Source organism: Acinonyx jubatus, chromosome B3 (assembly GCF_027475565.1).
Source record: "Acinonyx jubatus isolate Ajub_Pintada_27869175 chromosome B3, VMU_Ajub_asm_v1.0, whole genome shotgun sequence".
In the NCBI taxonomy this organism is placed as follows: Eukaryota; Metazoa; Chordata; class Mammalia; order Carnivora; family Felidae; genus Acinonyx; species Acinonyx jubatus.
Genome location: NC_069386.1, coordinates 71,758,026 through 71,778,455, shown reverse-complemented (window position 1 = coordinate 71,778,455; position 20,430 = coordinate 71,758,026). Strand labels below are relative to the sequence as shown.

Here is a 20,430-nt window from a genome sequence, read left to right as displayed (position 1 = left end):
TTAAAACTGAGTTAACCTACTCTAAGCCTCCTCTCTGTCCTCCTCCAGCTCTGGGTCAGTTCCGCCCGACTTCTTAGCAATCTCCCCCCATGTAGCTCTACAGTCTTGTTTGGAAGAACAAGACAAAGAAGAGATGGCTGGTAGGAGAAGGTGCTTGGACCAGCTGACACACAATTGTACAAACAGGTTAGCAGAGGCTGTCTCTCCCCAGGTAAAGGTACGACCAGAGCAGATATGTGGCCTGGAAATTGAATTCACGGAGCAGAAAGCCTGCAGCATTTAGATAAGAACAACATTGCCACAGAAGTTTTCCTTCCTAGGATTTATCTCAACCTTCGTACTGTTTCCCCTTCTTGGCTGTAGCATGGTAGGAAAGGGATGACCGTGGGGGTACCAGGGCAGCCCCAGCCCTCCTTCTCACCAGAGTGGCCACTACTGGCCACTTGCCATGGACACAGAACCCCACTACTCACGCACTTGGCTTCACAGAAAGTGCAGTTCCGGTCCCAAAGATGAGCTTGTTTCCAGCACCCCCATAATTCACACAGCCCTTCAGAGCCTTACAATAACCCACAGGAAGGGGCATGGTGGGATGGGGTGAGGATGGGCCTAGTCTTTCTAGGCTAAGCACGTCTCTGTCCCACCACTGCAAAGGCCAACTTGCCAGGTATCCCTTCAGCCTCCATATTTCCTTGACCTGCCCCGATACTGCCTGTTAAGTTCCATCCTTGTGGGACTTGCACTAAGGCCCAGAACCCGAGGTGATGCACCAGCAAGTGACTGGAAGTTTTGCAGGCATCCAAAGACGGGAGCCAGAGGCAGTGATGTGGGGAAAGCTGCAGCTACCCAAGACAGGAGCCAGAGGCAATGATGTGGGGAAAGCTGCAGACACACTACTTTTCACCCATTGGTCTTTGACTGTGGACCTTTCTCTTTTCTTTGAATTTGCTCTTCCAGTGGAATGAAGCCGGTTCTATCCTTAGGAAAGAAGTCTAACTGTATCAGGGGGAATTAGATACTCCCCAACAAGTCAGCTCTGCTCTCGTACAGGGCTAGTTAAGTATTATTCATTCTGGAAGCAACTAGACCAAACAAGAGAGCTGGTGGCTGACATTTCCTCTCACTGGGAGTGAAAACCCTATTTGGGTTGAGTGCATTGTCTCCAGCAAGCCAGATTGTTCTTAAAAATATAATTTGCATGCTATGCTTCCTGTATTATTCAACTCATGTCTCCTCTCCCTTACAGGCACCTGAGACTTACCTGGCTTTATAATTAGCTTGGTCCCAGAGCCCCAGATCAACCGATAGTTGCTATCCACACAGACACAAAAACCTTAACAAAAACCTTCACTGTCCTTCTGGGGAGCCTATTAGAGATAAATCCCAGATAAAAAGTCCAGAGCAAAGCACATAAAACAATGTAGGAATATTGACTACTGAAGATTATTTGCTCATTTAATTATATTTGATTCCCTTGCCCATTACAGATTCCACACACAGATGGTGAAATTGAATGACTAAACATCCAAAGTCAATCTAGGTCTCTCTGCATATAAGAGAAGCATAATTCATAAAGTTTTCAGATTGGTGAAGTTGAACTTGCTTCGCCTTCCCCAATATTTTAAATAAAAATGCAAAAGAGAGGAACAGATCATTTGTCTGGAGTCGTAATGCATCTGATTCTCTAGCGTCTTATTTTCACTGCTGATAAGATTCTAGTCAGAACCATGGCATTCATACATAGGTTAAGCTGATTTGGTTTACAGAGAGTTCTACCTGTGAGACCAGAGTCCCTAGGGACCCAGGCAGGTGGAGGCGCCGAGGACCCTACAGAGCACACTGTTAGGCGGCCTGCAGTACCGTGAGGAGGTACCAAAGCAAGTTGGCCATTTAATAGAAAACACCTTTTCAAAATCGCTGCTTGGTTTCCAGCACTTACTTGGAAACACTTGTAATCTGGTTCCAGCCCCAAAGAAGAATTTGCCACTGTTGGCGAACACTGTGATACTGAGGCCTACAAAAACTCCCTGAGCCCAGGATGCAGCTGATAACTACCAGCTACAAACGCTTGGAGATCCATTTAAAACACAGTGCAGTGACACAGTCCATTTTTGTTTTGGTTAAATTTCAACCCCTGCACGTTCCCAGGGCCTGTGCCTATTGTTTTCAATTCACAAAGATGACAGCTCAAAATAATTCACCCTAAGAAAACAGGGCGTCTCAAGCTATAATCTCAGTTCTGGTTTTTTTGGTTTGACTTAAATTATTTAACTTGTCTGTGCTTTGGCTTTTCTGTCTGTGAAATATGTCTGATTATGTGTGACCCTGTTTATCTTATTAGAGCATGTTGAGAAGATAAAAGGGCTGGGGGTAGAGCAGTGGGTTCACACCAGAGAAACGCATTTTGAATAATGTGGGGGAAATGGGCTTGTTCAAGCCAAGATATTACTAACAGGAACGGGGGTGGGGTGGGGTGGGGGGAATATGTTAGCCGAAGTTTATTGTCAAAATCACTAACGAAAAGCTTTCTTAGTAAAAACTGAGGGAGAATAGATCTGTCTCGTGTGTTTTTTCACAAGAAAGTTAGCAAACACGACCACTTAATCTGCCAGAAGGGAAAGGCGTGGAAAAGGTCAGCTGAATTCTGAGGCCTCACTGCTGGGGGAAGGGAGGGAGGGAGGGATAAGAAGAAATGACAGCCCCCACCTCCCCTCACCCTGCCCCCCCCCCCCCAGTGGTGAATGAGCATCGATTAGCTTGCCATGACATGCCAATTTCCCTTTGCTGTTGGTGGCATTAAATGAAATCAGTCAAAGTTATTTTTAAAACGAGTTTCACCATCTTAATGGTCAAACTGGCAGTGTAGCTAGATCCGGAAACTGTATACGCTCAGTACTCCCTGGGAAATGGGGGATAAAACAGAAGCCCTCGATATGATTTACAGACATACTCGTGCACAGAGAGGAAAAAAGACACTTACGCGGTTATGACCATCACTTGAGTGCTGGACCCAAAATGCAGCACATCCCCAAAGCCTGTCAGTCCACAGTGGCTGACGCTACTACGAAAAGCCTGCTGTGAAACGTCTCTTCAGAGACAATGTGTCTTGGGTCCCAAGGTGGAAGCTACAGTTTCCCAGATAGGAGAGGATTCAGACTCATGTACCATGAAAACCATGGTGTTCCTTACTCCACGCAGATCTTCCTCCAGGGGGTGTTCCTCATCCAGGGCCCCCTGTGCCAGCCTTGATGTAGGCGTTCGGTAGCCCATGGTGGCCACCTCCACCTCCATGGCGACTCTTCTGGGATCTGCCTTCAGGGAGGATTTCCTCAGGTGCCTGAGCCATTGAGGATCACCGAAGGAGGCAAGAAACTTCTCCGAAATACAACGGATGGGCTAAAGAGGCAGGCAGCAGTGTGTGGTGGGGTTGGTGCTGGGGTGGACATGGTTGCCAGGAATCAAAGGAGAGAGAAAGGAGCCAGTGATGGAAGGGACAGACCTGGAGTGGAAGGGTCTGAAAACCAAAGTAAGAAGGAGTAGACACACACCAACAGCTGATGTTAAAATCTGTCGTGCCCTGCTTTGTGGGAACACAAGGGTTCTAGGGGAAAGAAATGCTCCTGGCTCCGTCAGTTGCCCTGACCTATTTAGTACTGTTCTACCTCCTGTAACCACCTCTCACGTATGGCAGAGAAGACCCACACTACAAACAAAGATCGCCTCCTTTTCTCATTTCTGTATCACAGAAATGTATCTGATCAAATGTTCTACACGAAGGGGCAGGAACAGCAGCCACAAAAAGATACTCAGAATCTGCGTCTCTCCTTCTAATTAGGCTGTCAATCTGTTTAGCTAATAAGTCGTATGAAGTGTCTTAATCTCTTCCAGGGAAAGGAGTCATATAAATGCAAACTAGCAGCAGCAATCAGTCAAATGGCTTGCTGGGTATCTTTTCTTTGTGTGAATAGAAGGAAAACTTTCTGTGTGGAGAGGAGACAGACTGGGGGAAAAACAAAACAGCATTTGTTTTTATTAGGCTGAGTCTATACAGCACAAAGTAAAACAGATCTGGCAATTATTTAGGTAATGTGACAGTCAATTCAGGCAATTTTGAGCTCAAAGAAGTTTTCTCAAGGAAGTGCCTAAATATCTGGATCAGCTGCTGACATTAATCAAATTAACTGGACAATTGTGCTGTGTAGACACAAACTAATAAATGTGCCCTGAAACGGTTCTTCTGAAAGGGTTACATTTTATAAACTTAACATTAAAACTGGTCCAATATTTATATCCACTGTCTTCATTTTGGCACTGCAATTGACATTTCCTAATTTTTTTCTTTCAAAACATGTCTTACATTTAGAGCCAGGAAAGTAAGGGTGACCTTCTCCCTGGAGAGTCTTATCAAGTTAACACACGGAAGCTCATTTAGAAATTCATTAGCTGTCTGGGATGTGAGAGCTGGTCATTATAGATTAAGGGCTTTCTCTCAAGTGGTAAAGGACTTACAGGGAATAACGGTGAGTCTTGTTCCAGTCCCAAAGACAAGCTTGTTTGTTCCAGAATCAGCACAGTGTTTTTGCCCAGCACAAAAAGGCTATACTCTGCTAAATTTCCTTCCTCTTCTTCCTCTATAACACTCACCAGGGGTATGCTGCACACATTTCGACTCCTATTTGGTGATAGCCTCTTAAAAATCATCCTGTGGAGGGGCTCCTGGGCGGCTCAGTCGGTTAAGCCTCCGACTCTTGGTTTCGGCTCAGGTCAAGATCCCACGGGCTGTGGGATTGAGTCCCGTGTCGGGCTCTGCACTGACAGCACAGAGCCTGCCTGGGGTTCTCTCTCTCGCCCTCTCTCTCTGCCTCTCCCCCACCCATTCTCCCTCTCTCTTTCTCAAGATAAATAAACTTAAAAAACCAAAACCTCATCCTATGTAAAATGCGGTCTTCCATGTTTCTTGACAAAAGAAAAAAAATCCAAGTCACCAACAGTTTCTCTTCTTTCCTCCTCATTTTTTCTGCATTTCAAATAAAAGCTTGCTATTTCCATGCTTGAAAGACAGTTTTCTCCCTGAATGACAGTCCTTGGAGAATTCTAGTAGCCATAGGGGCGGTTTCTACTCTAGTGTACTATTAGGAAAATCACTTTTACTTTCTGTGAGCCTCTCACATTGGATGTTTTTATTTCTCCAAGGTCAGCCAAATTTATAGTCTCTCAGTCTTAGCCTAGAATTTCCAGACCCAGATCACCTCCAGTCTTTCTGCCCTTTTTGCCTCTAGCTGAAACCAAATGGGTTAGAGAAGACCCTATTAGCCGGGCTTTACACACATCCTACTAGCTTGTATAAAAGGAAAATAAAACCTAACAATCAAAGTCCTTGGTTAGAAATGGAGAAGGTGGATAAGATGACCCTCAAAAGGAATGTAGTGGGCAGTTGTGCCTCAGTCAGGAACATTCAGACCCACCTGGTTTTACTTGTAAACTTGTCCCCTGCCCAAAGATGAACTTTCCTCTGCTGCCAGAGCCACACTCCACTGCTGCACTTTACAAAAACTTTAGGATAGGATTTTTTCCTTTTCCTTCCTGCCAGCAACCTGATCTAGTAATAATAACTGATATTTGTTGAAGACTTACTATGTGCCAGCCACTAGGCAAAGCCCTTTATAGGTGTTAACTCTTTTAATCTGATAATTCTGTGAGGTAGGTAGTATTATTATCCCCATTTTACAGATGAGAAAAAGGAGGCATAAAGAGATTAGGTAACCTGCCGAAGGTCACACGTCCAGTAAATAGCAGAGTTAGGGTTTGCCCAGGCAGTTTGATTCCAAAATTCATGTTCTTAACCACTATGCTCTTAGCCATTTTTTCTATTTCGGGTTCTCCTTTGAAGTGTGTATGCCAGTAACATTGACAAAACAGTTAGCTCACTGATCCTAACAAATGTACCCTGAGCTGGTTCTGCTGAAAGGCTTACATTTCACAAACTGAACATTAAAACTGATTCAGTATTTATACCCAGTCCCTTCATTTTGGCACTGCAATTGACATTTCCCATTTTTTTTTTTCTTGCAACGCATGTCTTACATTTAGAGCTGCAAAGGTAAGGTGACCTTCTCCCTGGAGAGTCTTATCAGGTTAACACACAGAAGCTTGTTTAGAAATTCATTAACCCCTATATCAAAGATGTCTTTCCTGAAGCCCCTTGGCTCCACTGTGAACTCCCCTTCTTCTCCCTGAGCTTTGCCAAGCCTGGAATTGTCCTGGGAGCTAGCCCCAGCCAAAGCCACAGCAAACACTACTGGGAACAAACACAGCCTGGTTATACAAAGCACAATTCCAAACAGGGTAGGTGGTCTCTAAGATGCTCTTGGAGATTCTTGGAGAGAAGAACTTCTTGGGGGAGGCCAGAATTAGGATGAAACCAATTTCTTTCCCGTTACTTCTAACAAATTCACTATAAGGCTGTGAGCCAAGGAAGGCTGAGAGAAGCAGTAATTATATGGCAAATCTGAGTCATCCTGGGTTGTTCTTGGTGGGGAGGTGCTCTCCAAGGAGGTCACAGGGATGGCCCTGAGTCCTGGGAGTTCCCGGCAGTGCTTGACTTATCTTTGGCCTCAGGGGAACAGTATTTACAATGGCCCATGTGAAGTTGGCACAGTATGCATGGAGGAGGCCATGAAACATGATGCATATTCCCACCTTCTCCAACTTTCAACGCTCCCTAATAGCCCTTTTTTGGAATGGGCCCACCTGTTTGCTCTATAAGAAAACAGTCAGGTACTCCAACTGCCTTCCTACCCTGCATTCCTGGATCCCTCTATCTTGTCATTTTGACTGGAGGAGATGCAAGGGCTCAGCTTGGGTGGACGGGAGAAAAACACCACCTGCAACTGCACATTTTAAACATTAGGGCTCAAAAGGGAGAGACGGTTTCTGAGATATTGCAAACTGCACAGACAGGTTTGAGAGAGTTAATTTGAAGACTCACTTGGATTTACTGCCAGACTTGTCCCCAATCCCCAAATCAGCTTACGGTTGTTGCCAATATTACACAGTCATAGAAAGCCTTACAGAAACCGACCAGGCCAACGTGTACCAGGAACTCCCTTTCAATCCCCCAATCCAGGCAGCGTGCTCCTCCAGCTGGGACCCCAGCCAAAGAGGCAGTGGAGGGGACTACGTATTATTGTGGTCAATTCGTAGCGTGGTTGGGATGGAAAGGCTCTTCTCGGATTAAATAGTGCATCCCTCCCCTCTAGACCGACCCACTCCCTGACCAGGAAGGAGTCGGGCAATCCTGACAAAGCCACTGGAGAAGGACTCTCCTGACTCCAGTGCTCACGCATCCCTGCACTCAACACAGTCAGGACTTTCTCACCCGACGGTTAAGACAAAAAGCACAAGGAGCCTGTTACTCTCCAATCCATCTGTTCCTGTGCCCGGCCATCACACATGTGCCCATTTTCACATGTACCTATGGCATATGTATAATCATGTACCTATGGCACAGTATAATCATGAGGATTCGTAATCAGAATTAACATAAAAAATAAAATTGGGTGGAGAAAACAGTCCCCAAATGAAGCTCAGTGCTATGGCTTCCTTTAGAAATTAGAGCACTCATTATGGATTCAGCAGAGATACTCACAGGATTTGACCATTAACCTTGTTCCCCCTCCAAATGTGAGCTTGCTGCCCGCATTATTATTCACACAGTGATCTTCAGCTCAGCAAAAACCTCCTAGAAACTGAACTAAGTTTTCCCTAAAGATCTTCTGGAAGGAGCGATACCGTGAGCACAGAGAATATTAAGTAATTGTCACAGTAATAACCTGGCACAGAATCTTAGCACCAGCTTGGATTTCAGGACTGTTTCCACGTTGGATAAATGAAGGATATTCTTTCTAAATATTCTAAAGAGGGAGTTTTCCTGTACAAGCCCAGAATGCTGACTGCCAAAATCCTAGTGTATCCTCTGGTGTTTTAGATAATAATTCTCCAGGGGTTCTGAAGATCATATTCCTCGTTTGGACAAAGGAGGAACAGTTCGTGTCCATGGCACCACGCCAAAGCAGTCAGAGATATTGTCGTCACCGTGGGAGAGACTGAGGGTGGCTGCCAGGGCCCCCCGGCAGGGGTGGGGGTCAGCATGTCGGTCCATCCCTCGGGGTGCTGGAGCCAGACAGCTCTGACCGACGTCCAGCTTGTGGAACAGCAGAGGGGATTCTCACCTTTTCTCATTCCATAGAACTAAAGACAGTTACAGGCACTGGCCAGCCCTGAATTCACCAACTCCAACTCCAGCCCTTTCTACTCCCTGCTCAGATGGTCACCAGGACAAGACATTTTCTGTCTTTGTCCCAGTAGACACTTTTCCATTCTTACTGTCCCTTTCCTCAGGTAACACATGTTGAGAGCTAACCTGAAATGTTTCTCTTATAGGCAGCTTCTCCTATTCTGTCTAGGTGAATCTTTTGAATCTCTCTTAACTTTGAGGGTAACTTGAAGGAAAATCTGAGAAGAAAAGTCCATGGACACCCCTGCTGAGTGTATAGCATGGTGTCCTCCCTTTTCCTCACCTCTGGCTGCTTGGAGGACCATGGGCTTAACAAGAAACAATCAGGAACAGACCATACCAGGGGGGAAACAAGGAACACACAGGTAATATGGCAGCCGATACATTTCCTTCTTGGATTTAGTCAGTGTTTTTTCTCCTCTGGAGAATATCTTCCTGTGGATAGATCCCTCCTTCCCACATCCACTACAGAAGCATTTCCTTCCTTCCTACTTTGCTATTTGCTTGCTGGATCTCTCTTACCCAAGCCTCTTTAATTTTTAAAAAGGGATATGATTTCTCAAGCTCTCCCTATGAAATTCAGTACGGTGTCACCTGTGAAACTCAATGTGTTTCATGTGTGCTAGTCTGTTTACAGTTGTGGGTCCATGGTGACTGATTTATGAACACCAGGTATTGGTTTGGGCAAGTGCAGGCATTCAGGGGAAGTAGGTGCCTCATTTGCCTCGAGCAGAGCATTTGTGGAAGGGAACAAGTAGGAATAAATTTAGAGAACCAAAATGGCCAGGTTTTAGAGTCTTAAGTAACAGGCTAAGAAGTGGGCATAATGGTTTCTCAAAATATGAATGCCCAGATGAAATGTTGAGTTGGACAAAGGAGGGAGGTCAAAAGAAGGGTGGGAAAAGCAAGTGAAAAGTATGGAATGAGAATACAGTTTTAAAAGAAGAGAATACGGACCAAGGAATTCCTACAGTGTTTAGAGGGGTCTCTCAAGCATTTTAGCTAATATTTTTCTAAGGATTAATACAATTCAAATGAAAATGGTGGTAAATCCATCATGGTGGTCCTCAGAAGTCTCCTTTACCTCTCCTGTCTGGAGTAGAGAGACCCAGAATTACCACTTTAGGGAGCAGTAATTTTTGCTTCTATAGTTTATAATGAATATCTCTCTTATTTTACCTTCTCTTGATCCTTGAACACCAGCAGCTTTAAAAATAAAGTCTTGTCTTGTCTGTAGTACTCACTTGGTAAAACCGTCAGCCTGGTGCCTTCTCCAAAGATGTATTTGTAGTTTCCTGAGTTGTCACAGTGTTATGTGGCTCTACACAAACCGACATAAAGTTACCATTTCGTGGAACAGGTTTGTTATCAATTAGTAGGACATCATATGCACTTCCCATTGGAAGGTAGTGCCCTCATGTTTTTCCAAAAGGAATTTATTTGGGATAATTATCTCAGTTCATACATAAAGTCTTCATTGGTTTGATGAGGTCTGAGTTTGCAAAACTTTCTCAATTTCATGCTATGTTTATCTTAAGTGTGTTTATTAAGTAAAGAGGATAAAATAGCTAAAAGAGGCTCAAAACATCTCAGGATTTGAACATCTAAATGATTTTTGACCCCTTTGAAGTAGTCCCTTTAGGACTCTCGATGAGAATCAGTTTATGAGCCACACAAACACACCAATGATACTATTTTATATTCATACCTCATTTTGGAACCAAAATAGTACCAGTAACTAGTTTGAGTCCCTCCTTTATTTTATAAATCATGGCTCTGAAAGGCTTGTGATTATTAACAAAAATGAAATCCACCTTCAAAGACAGAGGCATCATGGATGGTACAAAAAGAATGTGTCTTAAAAAAAAAAAAAAAAGGACGTGCCTTGACCTTTGAGGGTGGATTCAAAAGCGAAGGGGTGCCATGGGCAGTGTTGGAATAACCTGTGTGCCACTTGAAGCTGAGTGGTTTGGCTGGGCCACTCATTTAAATGTATCAACTCCATTTGTTGACAAATCAGCCCCATTACATTGTCACACCTGCTTCAGGCATAGAGGGTTGTCGACGAGAAATACCACAAAATGTAAAGTGGCAGGCATTGCTACAAAGAGTATGTCGGCATGGAAAGCACCCAGTTGCTGCGACTCTAATGGGAAAGCAAAACAACAACAACAAAAGCACAACCAAAAAACACTGAATTCTGCAAGGTGTGGGGATGGCCCGTAACTCTTCGATACTGCTTTCTACAATCCATCTCTATTACCCTGTCCCTGACAGCTTCACAGTTTGGATAAACATTCTGCTTTATCACAGATAATCCAGTGGAGGTGGGGAGCTTTTCAGGGTGTCGGGATTCTCTGCTCCTCCCACAGGGACAGCTCGGTCAGGTGAATGGGTGAAGTGGGTCCTCTCGGCGAAAAGGGGGCTGTCCAGAAAGCCATGAGAAGCTTTTAACTCCTGCTGCTCAACCCTCATCCGAGTCCCCAGTCCACTTCCCAGATTTTTCACCTCTACCCGGTGACACGGGCATAAACTCAACTGGGTCCCCGTCACTTGTCTGTTAAGGACACACTTCCTTGGCTACACACTCCTGCTTTGGTCGCCTCCCTTTCCACTGGTTTGTTTCTGTCTCTAACACAGAGCCTTTCTTTCTCTTATCTCTGCCTCTTTCCCAAAGCCTTAACATGCTATGTGGACTTTCGAGAAACACCGCCTGTGGTATTAATACAATTTATCAAACTGCCCATAGACCTGATAACCAAATCCAGCCTCTGGGGAAACATGTATTCATATCTGGCTCACACATCTGACACAGTTAATGCCTGCACGCTAAACGAAGCAATTAAATTCAGCTGTGTTTCAACAGGCCCCACTGGGTTTCTTTCCAGAAAGAATAATTAGTTAACCACAAGAACTCACCGGGTGTGACCAGCAGTGAGGTGCCTTTGCCAAAGTTGACTACATACCCGCCGTCTGAGTTCCACAGTGCGTTTTCCCTAAATAAAAAGCCCCTCGCAGTAACCACTCTGCTGCCCCCCTCCTGGGGTGCTCCATTAACTCTAGTGTCTGAAAACCAACCACACAGCAGCCACACAGACCATGGCTCATCTACGACACCACTGCTGAGAAGGTTGCCCACTCACCACAGTGAGGCAGGTGATCACTCCTGAGAAATGCCATCCTGGGGAGAACTTTGTTTCCTGTTATGAAGCCCAGAGTTTTCTGCCGTCCAGCAGAGGGAAGTGCCCGTCTGGACTGAGGACAGCCAGGGGCATAGACCAGGGGCAGTTTTGAGGGTCATGGGTGAAGTGTGGAAAGACACCACAGAGAAAGATGCTGGTGAATTTTGCCTCCTTCACTCTGGGTCATCCTTGAGTCCTGCTCACCGATTTAGTTTCTGAGACCACCCCCCCAACTTACTTGGTTTAACAGAGAGTTTAGTGCCTTTTCCAAAGTAGAGCTTGCTTTGGCTGCCTCCATAATTCACACAGTCATATGAGGCCTTACAATAATCAGGAGGAAGGAAGGACTGAGGGGGAGACTGGAAGAGCGAGGCCACTTTCCCCTCTGGCAGAAGACTCACCGCCCCACAGCCTCAGCTCCCAGCTCCTCGGCAGGGTTAGGACATCCCTCTAAAAGTAACAGCCAGCTGTGCAGAGAGATCTGAGCTTGCTCTTAAACCATCCATTTTGCTTCCAGAACACTGGGTTTTGATGGCCTGCTCATGCCTGAGACACATAGGACAACTCACAAGGTCAGGCAGAGACAAACCACCTAACACAGATGGTTAACACCGGGGGTAGGAGCACCATGCCACTTTCAGAGCCGTAGTTCGTATAAAGAATATTAGTAAAAACAACAACAAAACCAACAAAAGCCAAAAACCACATTAAGAGAGCTGCTTGCACTCCTTTTGGATTAGAGGGGTCCTTATGGAGGAAACCCCAATTTCTGAGTTGTTAGGTCTTCATCTTATCACAGAATGTGGGTTTGCCTGTTATCCTTAGCATTTCTTTATATCCAGAGCCAATGAAGAAGCCAGTGAAAACTTCTACTTCTCTATGATCTGTCCTTAGGATTGCCTGAATTCATTAACTGACAGACTTCCAACCAGCTCAGGCACAAAGAAACTGGGAGCCTCGGTTCGGTTGGGAGGGGCAGTGTCTTAATCCCACTAAAACTGCACAGAAGAACACCACTACTCGCCCTGATCAGCTTTTGAGATTGACCCACTCCCCTCACTCACATGGCTTTACCGTCAGTCTGGTCCCTGCTCCAAAGCGTAGGTCATTGTTGTTATTGCCACAGTGACACACCCTTTAACAAAAACCTCCTGGGGAAGACTTGCAGCCAGGCTCCCAGCATGGCAGGGATGAAGGGGAGAGGCATCCACCAGTACCACACAACGCAATAGTCCTATTCTCCATTTACTATAGGAACCCAGCCACCTTGTCATGCTTCTAGGCTGTAAAAGCGGGCACTTCTCAGCTCACTGAGCACAGCTCATCTAGACCCCAAATTGGCACTTGGAGACATCTAATCAGCTTGCAAACAGTTCCTGAACTGTGTATCAACCTATGCCACAAACAAATCGTGCCCAAACACACTGTTTGTCTTCAGGGACCACTATGTATGAGGTACTGGCTCGTGGCATGCTCCAGAACTTCTATAATTTGCATCTTAATTATGGGTTCAAAATACTCAAACTACTCATCTATATAATTTCATGTTAATTATCATGTAGTCATCTTGTAATTGGCAAATAATGAAACACAGCAGAGCTTTGGGGGAGAGGGTTAGCGATTGACTATGTGTTCAGAGGGTCGAGGTTTTGCTTTTAGTGCACTGAGTGTCTGACCAAATGACTCCTCTCAGAAGCTGAGTGTGTAGGACGTTAAGCAAGTTTCCTTACAGTCTCTCTAAAACAGTCATTAGAAGTTCACCTAGCCCACTTCCTTCCATTTGCACGTATCGCCGCTGAAAAGTTACCAGAATAAGTGGCACTCTCTAGTCTCCATTTGAGAACCCTTTTCGTTCTGCTGCCTGGAGTGACAAATTAATTCCCAGACCCACTGTTCCAATGGAAACACATAGGATATGAAGACTGAAGAAGCGTGGAGCAGGGAGAAGTCTGTTTGCCCAGGTGGAAAGGAAAGATTCAGTAATGGAAATAAAAATAACACAAATTCTGACTGAATGCAGATATCCTCTGTGAGATCACCTCCACTGGAAGGGAGGAAGGACTATATCCAGCCAGGACATTCCCTCTGTAGTACCCCCTGTTTTAAAGCAACACACAGTTAAGTTACCTCATGGCTCCTATCACCTACCCGGGGTGACCTGAAGTCTCGTTCCAGTCCCAAAGACTAATTTCCTGGCACTGCCAGTGGTCACACTGTGAGATGCTCCATAACAGAAACTTGCTCAAGTTTCCATCTGGTCACCACCCTCCACTGGCTTACTCAGAGCTCTCTCCATGACCTCCTCCCAGATGTACAGCCGGGTGGGCCCTCAGGGACCCATGTCCATTTTCCAAACACTGCACTCTTAGCCCCTGTGAGGGCAGGGGGGTCCAGGCAGATACCTGCTTGGCTAACACTATCAGCCTGTGGCCCTCTTTGGCCTCAACTGATCATAGGGTGCTGGCTCGTTGATTAAGGCCAAAGACTTGTCAAGTTCAACCCTGGAGACTCTGGGAAGTGAACTCTTTGTCCTTTTCCTTTCTGGGTTTTATGTTAATGGATCCCTCTTGCCAGACTTGATGAGTGATGGGGCTCAGAAATCAAATGATTAATCACTGTTCTAATGTAAGGTCTCTAAGTCAGGCAGAGAAGAGGGCATGAAGGCAGAAAAAGAGAAACAATCAAACCTCCACATGCACAGCCATTTCCGCAATTCCTGTGAAAGTCATTGCACAGTGCTGCTAAGAAAGCAGTCCACAGATGTTTGTGCCCCAATCCTAAGTGGTACCCTTTGTCTCTTGGAGCCTAGAATTCCCAACAATGGCCTCGTAATCAAAAACAATCGCAAAAGCACACAGGAGTCCTCCGAATCACAGACTGTATCACCTCCCTCATCTACACGGCTCAAAATCCCCTCTGTGTGTAGGAAGGTGCCATTGGTGGCAGGGGTAGCAGAGGCTCATGAGCAGGGTTGGGAAGTGTTCCCAGGGGGCCTGCATTTGGATCCTGATGTCCTGAGCAGAAACACTTACAGGGCTGGATGATGAGCTCGGTCCCCTTCCCAAAGGTGAGTCTGTTAGTACTTCCTCCTACATTGACACTGTGGGTCAACCCTTTACATAAATCTCCCTGCTAGAGACCCACGCCCTGAAACCCTCAGAACCTCTACAGCAGCTCAGAAGCCCCCAGACACCGGCCCGGCTGGTGCTGTTGGTTATCTCTCCCCCTCCCTTGTTGCTGTCATAAAAGCTCAAAAAATACACGATCGAGGGAAGGGGCCCAAGGATGAGGACTGGGAGTGCCACTACACAGCCACTAACCCATTTTACCAGAGTGGCTGTGGCCACAAACTTCTCCCCCATCATGTCGGAAAGGATGGCTAAGATGGAGACCCTTCGTCACGGATATTTAAAGGGGCACAAAACAACGCCATGGTTTGTCTATCTGGAATCTAAAACAGGACAACTCAATGGTCAGTCTAGAACACATAATAGGAAAAGACATGAAGACCTCACTTGCCCTCAGACGTAAGTTAGCCTGATGGTTAAAGGAGTCCTGGTCCCAAAAATCAGCCTTTCCCTGCTGCCAGTCTTCTCACTGTTGTCAGCAGCTTTACAGAAACAGGGCAGATGCCTGTCGCAAGTGTCATCTCGCCAGCCGGTCTGCCCAGCTTCCCCCTGACACCACCCAGAAATGCCCTTTGAGCTCCCACACCTCCCTAAGTCGCAGGCTTGGGAGAAGTGGCTAAGCTTGAGACTGCACACTAAGTTTTCCATTTTGGAGTCAAGACATCAAATAGCAAGCAGTGTGGTCCATAGAGATGCTGACATAAAAAAAAATTTTTTTTTAATTCTATTTTAAAGCTGTGGGTCACTCTAGTTAATTGGTGTGATTGGCTCTCTCAGAGGCAACGCTTGGCGATTCTTAAGTGAGTGACACTAGTGAAGTTCTTATGGTACCCCTGAAATTTCACTTTCTTTCCTTGGAATCAAATATGTCTAAACCAGAAAGTTTCCTCAGCACGGAATGAAACTCGGGTTGAGACTAGGGAGTCCCAGAATGTGTTTTATACTCACAAGGCTTGACTCTCAAAATGGTTCCGGAGCCAAAGATTGGGTAGTTTCCCACAGCATCAGACTCCTCTACAAAAACCACGTGGGCAGGGGTGCGCACTGGGTGGGGTGGGGGCCAGTGGCTTGGCTCTGGAAACAGAGGACTGTTCCACTTTGCTTTTAGGAACTGTTAGGATTTGGCCAAGAAGCCAAGCCAAGGCCGTTGGAATAATTGCAGAAACTTTTAAATGTGACCAGGTCGATTGTGTATGGAATTGGCCTGTGTTTGCTTTTTGCTTCTTGGCCTAGATAAATGTTGCAACTCTTCCCTTGAAGGAACACTCCAAAGGCCTAGTGTATCTTTTCTTTCAGGACTTTTCTAGCCCTCTAGCCAGAATTTTCTTTCATCTCATTAATCCTAATCATGCTTCCCCTGTTCCAAAACATTCTACTGTGCTGTGATGTCCTCTAATTTCAAAACCCATAGCAACTACCAACCACTAACAATTTCTGGAAGCACTGCTTGGAAACAAACTCATTATAGCTGGCCTCCACATACAGTTTTCAAATATTTGGGGCTCTGCATTGATTTACAGCCAGTCTGACTGTCCCCTGCTGGGTATAGCATTCTTACACCGAGCTGCTCTTAGTGATGCGGGGAAGTTTGGCATTTTCCCTGGTTTGTTATGTTTCGATACTGGACAATTTCCCCAAAAGTTTCTGGCTACTAAGCCGACTAACCATTGCTGGGTCCCCAGATCCCATTGCTCAGGTCTCGCTTTATAACTCTGGGACACTCTCTGAACTCCTTGTCCTTGGATACAGAGAAAGGAGAGCTCCACTTTCCTATTGTATCTGGACAGAGGAGAAGAAAAACCTTGGATGTCTAAAGATGCTCCATCCAGCCTGGCTGGGAGGTGCTTTATCACGTAATTTTCACTGTAAGAGTCTGAGCCATCCAAATCCTCAGTACTCGTGCCTATAATTTCTAATGCAGAAAAAAAAAAAAAAGATTCCTCTAGGTAACTGAGTCGTTAAGACAGTTGGAAAATGCAGACTTGGAAAGGTTCCATACCTTCAGTTTTCGCTTTTTCAATATGCTTTTCTTTCCATTTTGTGAAGTTGTCTTTGGTTACAAAGTGAACATATTCAGATTTTCCACAGCTTTTAATTTCAGGTGCAAGAAATGTATGCGCCCTATGTTTTTCACATTACTGTGTGTATATATATCCAGTATCCCTCTCTCTTTTTCTCTCTCCCTCTCTGTCATAGATCTAGACATAGTTGATTTTAACAGTTAATTATGTGCCTTGCCTAAACTATAATTTACTAAATGTAGATGTGCTGCCATACTAATAAACTACTGGAACAAAACAAAACAAAACAAAATCTTTGGGTTTTCCAAGTGTAAACTTTCCCCTTGGAGGGGCGCCTGAGTGGCGCAGTCAGTTAAGCATCTGGCTCAGGTCATGATGTCACGATTCGTAGGTTCGAGCCCCGAGTTGCGCTCTGCACTGACATTGCCGAACCTGCTTGGGTTTCTCTCTCTCTCCCTCTCTCTCCGTGCCCCTCCCCTGCTTGTGCTCCCTCTCAAAAATAAAGAAAGAAACTTAAAAAAAATAAATAATAAGCTTTCTCCTTGGAATGAGTGCTTAGTCTTGCCACTGAGTAAGCCTGTCCCACCTAGAACATCAGCTCTTAGCACCTTTCCAAGTACCTATGCCATCTGCAAAGAGAGCCACTTTGCAATGGCTGGACTAATTTTGTAAAATTATACTGCCTGGCATTCTGTCTGCCTGCCTCTCTGGGTCTCCTTGTTGCTTGTCTCTTTGATAGCCTGTGTTTCTACCATTTCTTCCAAACATGTGCACTACTCGGAGCGAAAATTATCATACAAGATAAAAGTGAAGATGAAGTTATTCTGTCTGAATTTTCTTCACATGTCACATTAGCATATGATGGCAGCAGCAAACAGAGAATTTTGAATCATATTTTCTCATTTTGAATTAAATATTCAAGTGCCCCAGAAACCTCAGATATTTGGTTGACACCCATCTCTACCAGTTATGAGAAAGGACAGATAGAAATTCCCATGTCTGAGCCTGCATGGTCTAGTAGGACCCCCCAGCATCTTACACAGCTGACCTAGAAATTAAAGAATAACTGAGTCCCTGACCAAGGATGAAGTACTTACTGGGTGTAATAGTGACTCTAGTTCCTGTCCCGAAGGTTAATTTGTTGCCTCCGTAGTTAGACACACAGTGTTCTAAGTCATTACAAAAATCATTGTTCCAAACTCTTTAAACTGCACTGCAGCCCCCCACCCATTTCTCGGGTAGCACCCCCTCTTCGCAATGCTTCTACAACCTCAAAGCCACCAGTGACTCTTTCGTCCTATTTCCTGCCAGAGAAACTGAGAAAAACTGAGATGCGAGACTGTAATTAGGAGAGCTTGACATGTGAGATCTGTTTGAATTCTTCTGCCAAATTTTCCTTTGGAGAGAACAGAAACCCTCTTTCTCTCTCCACGTGCTGTCAGTGATCCCTCGGGTCCAACACAGTGACGAGCCTGGACACCCCTGCCATCCTGTTCATCCTTCTACGCGGCCTCATATTTTGGTTTTCTCCCAAATTATCTCATTTCCCTTTTCTAGCCTTCTGGCCCATTTCCTTTCAGTTGATACTTGTCCCCCTATTTGCTGCTCCCACGACCTGTGCCACAAAGGGCCAAGTGTCTCTGGTCAGTGCAGAAGTGAGGGGTGAGCTAGGGGACAGCCTGCCTCCTTCCCTCAGGGATTTTCAGGCAGGGCAATAAAGACCAGTCAAGGCATAAATCATTCTTGTGTGGAGGGGAGGGGCTCTTAGCTATGTTCCAGCAAAAGTTATCCCCAGAAGCAGAGAAACAGAGTAGCAGACTTTTGACAATTCTTGCTGGAGTTTAAAGGCCTTGCTTGACATAACGGCGCGCGCGATGGAAAATTTTCTTTGACTTACTTGGGATGACAGTCAAACTTGTCCCTCACCCAAAATAGAAGTTCTGGTTACCGGTGTTCCACTGTGATAGGGAGCCCAACAAAAACCAGGCAGAGGAGAGAGCCAGCACTTACACCTGGGGCCCCACCCAGCCTGCTGGCTGGAGAGCAGGCATGCAGGCAGGCAGGCCTTCTCTCTCCCTGGGCAGGCGAGGGAACAGAGCGATATCTGAAAAGGAGCTGCAGGGCTGAGAGCAGCTGTGACCGTGCACTGCTGGAGGGACTGAGCCCTCCTGAGAGGGGATTAAAGGGAAAGCTAATGGGCATCTTGGGCTGCTCACTACCTAATTAAAGGCGTAGGCCCATTTGTTTTATGCCTGGCCATTTAAAAAATTCTTTTTCTTTTAAGACGTAATTTCTCTCCTGATGATCATATGATTTTTAAGTGCATTTTAATTAGGTCTCTTTATTATATCTTTTGAGTCTGGGAAGGATTTTCTTTGCGAGATTTCTGGAACAATCCATCGTCTCCAGATTAACTCAGTATGAGGCTCTGATCACCTTGCTCCTTTCCAACCTGCTCATTCCCTGAACGCCCTGTCCGTTGCACTGTCCGTTGTTCATCTTCACCCCTGCCCCACCTTGTCCCCCATATGCAGGGACATCATGTGGGGAGGACACAGGTTGGTGACATAGGTTGTTTTTCAAATTGCCATTTTCAAGTCCTGAGCTCTGTATGCTAACTTTTAAGGTCGAAAACTACATTTGCTACTCTTTGACCTTTTTTTTTTTTTCTGGCTAGAGTTAATAATCCTTGATTTTCTCAGCTTGGTATCCTCAACCACCATGCCACTTGCACAGCCCTTTGAGGCCCATGCATGTGACACACCCACCACACCCCACAGGCAAAGTCACGGGGAGACTTACTTGGAATGATTGATATGCTTGTCCCCTGCCCAAATGTCAACTTGTTGGAGGAGGTTGCCACACAGCCGCTCAACCCTTTGCAAAAACTGACAGGTGACTCTTACAGATCTTAGACCTCGACCTCTCTATGCCACTTCAAAAGGCATCTCAGGTACCCATGGTTTCTGTGAGTGTGGGGCCACAGTCAGGCCATATTCTATAGGGAACGATAGGAAACTTGCTCCAAATGTGTTCTCCACTTTGGATTCCAATTTTTGACATGCTGCAGGTTTGAAAAAGCATCAGTGAGCTCTCCTCTCCTCCTCACTTCTTTGTTATTCCCCCATCCACAAAACATCCCAATCTGCATCTCATTTCCATCTCCAAGCTCTAGCTTGGTGACACCAGGTCCTCAGGCACCATTGATCGGCCTTCCCTGAGACAGCATATGTTCCCCAGCACGCTGTGATTAAAAGACTGGAAATGCCAGGCTCTCAGAGGCTGAGATCTGGGCTCCTTATCTCTGGTCAATATGTTGTTCTCATTTGTCTGGCTAATGAAGAGCTGACCTTTCTAAGTGGATGCGTTTTGCTGAAATGACAAGGACCGGGGGCTGACAACCAAAGCAGAGCCCTGAAGGCAATTTTGGCTCTTCAGACCCGGCTGGCATCGTTTGGTCAGAAGGCTCCCAGGCTCAAATGTCAACCTCTCAGCTTTGGCCCCCATCCAACTGGGCTTGGAGAAGCTCAACCAAAAACTGGGCAATTGGTCCGAGTGCCCCCTGCTCATTAGAACCAGGTTTCCCTTGGAGGCATCTGGCACATTCAAGATGGTCGCAACAACCCGACATTCTGCCTTGTAGCAGCCCTGACACATTCTAGCTCCATCCCCACCTGACGTGAACTGATGCTGCCACTCAGTGGAGAGATAACTGGGATGTCAGACGACCTCCCCAGCACACACAGAGCAGGGACTCCGTCTGATAGACTGTGCCTGCACCGAAATACATGGCCTCCACTCTC

The 20,430-nt window shown here is 45.8% G+C and overlaps 1 gene segment (V, D, J or C); it reads right to left on the bottom strand.

Moving 5' to 3' along the window:
- Positions 1–9,476, bottom strand: part of LOC106988214 (T-cell receptor alpha chain constant-like) — a 53,939-nt gene extending 44,463 nt beyond the window's left edge. The window contains 1 exon segment of the C gene segment in view: positions 7,649–9,476. Coding sequence covers positions 7,649–7,661 — 13 coding nt within the window.
- Positions 9,477–20,430: the final 10,954 nt, after the last annotated feature.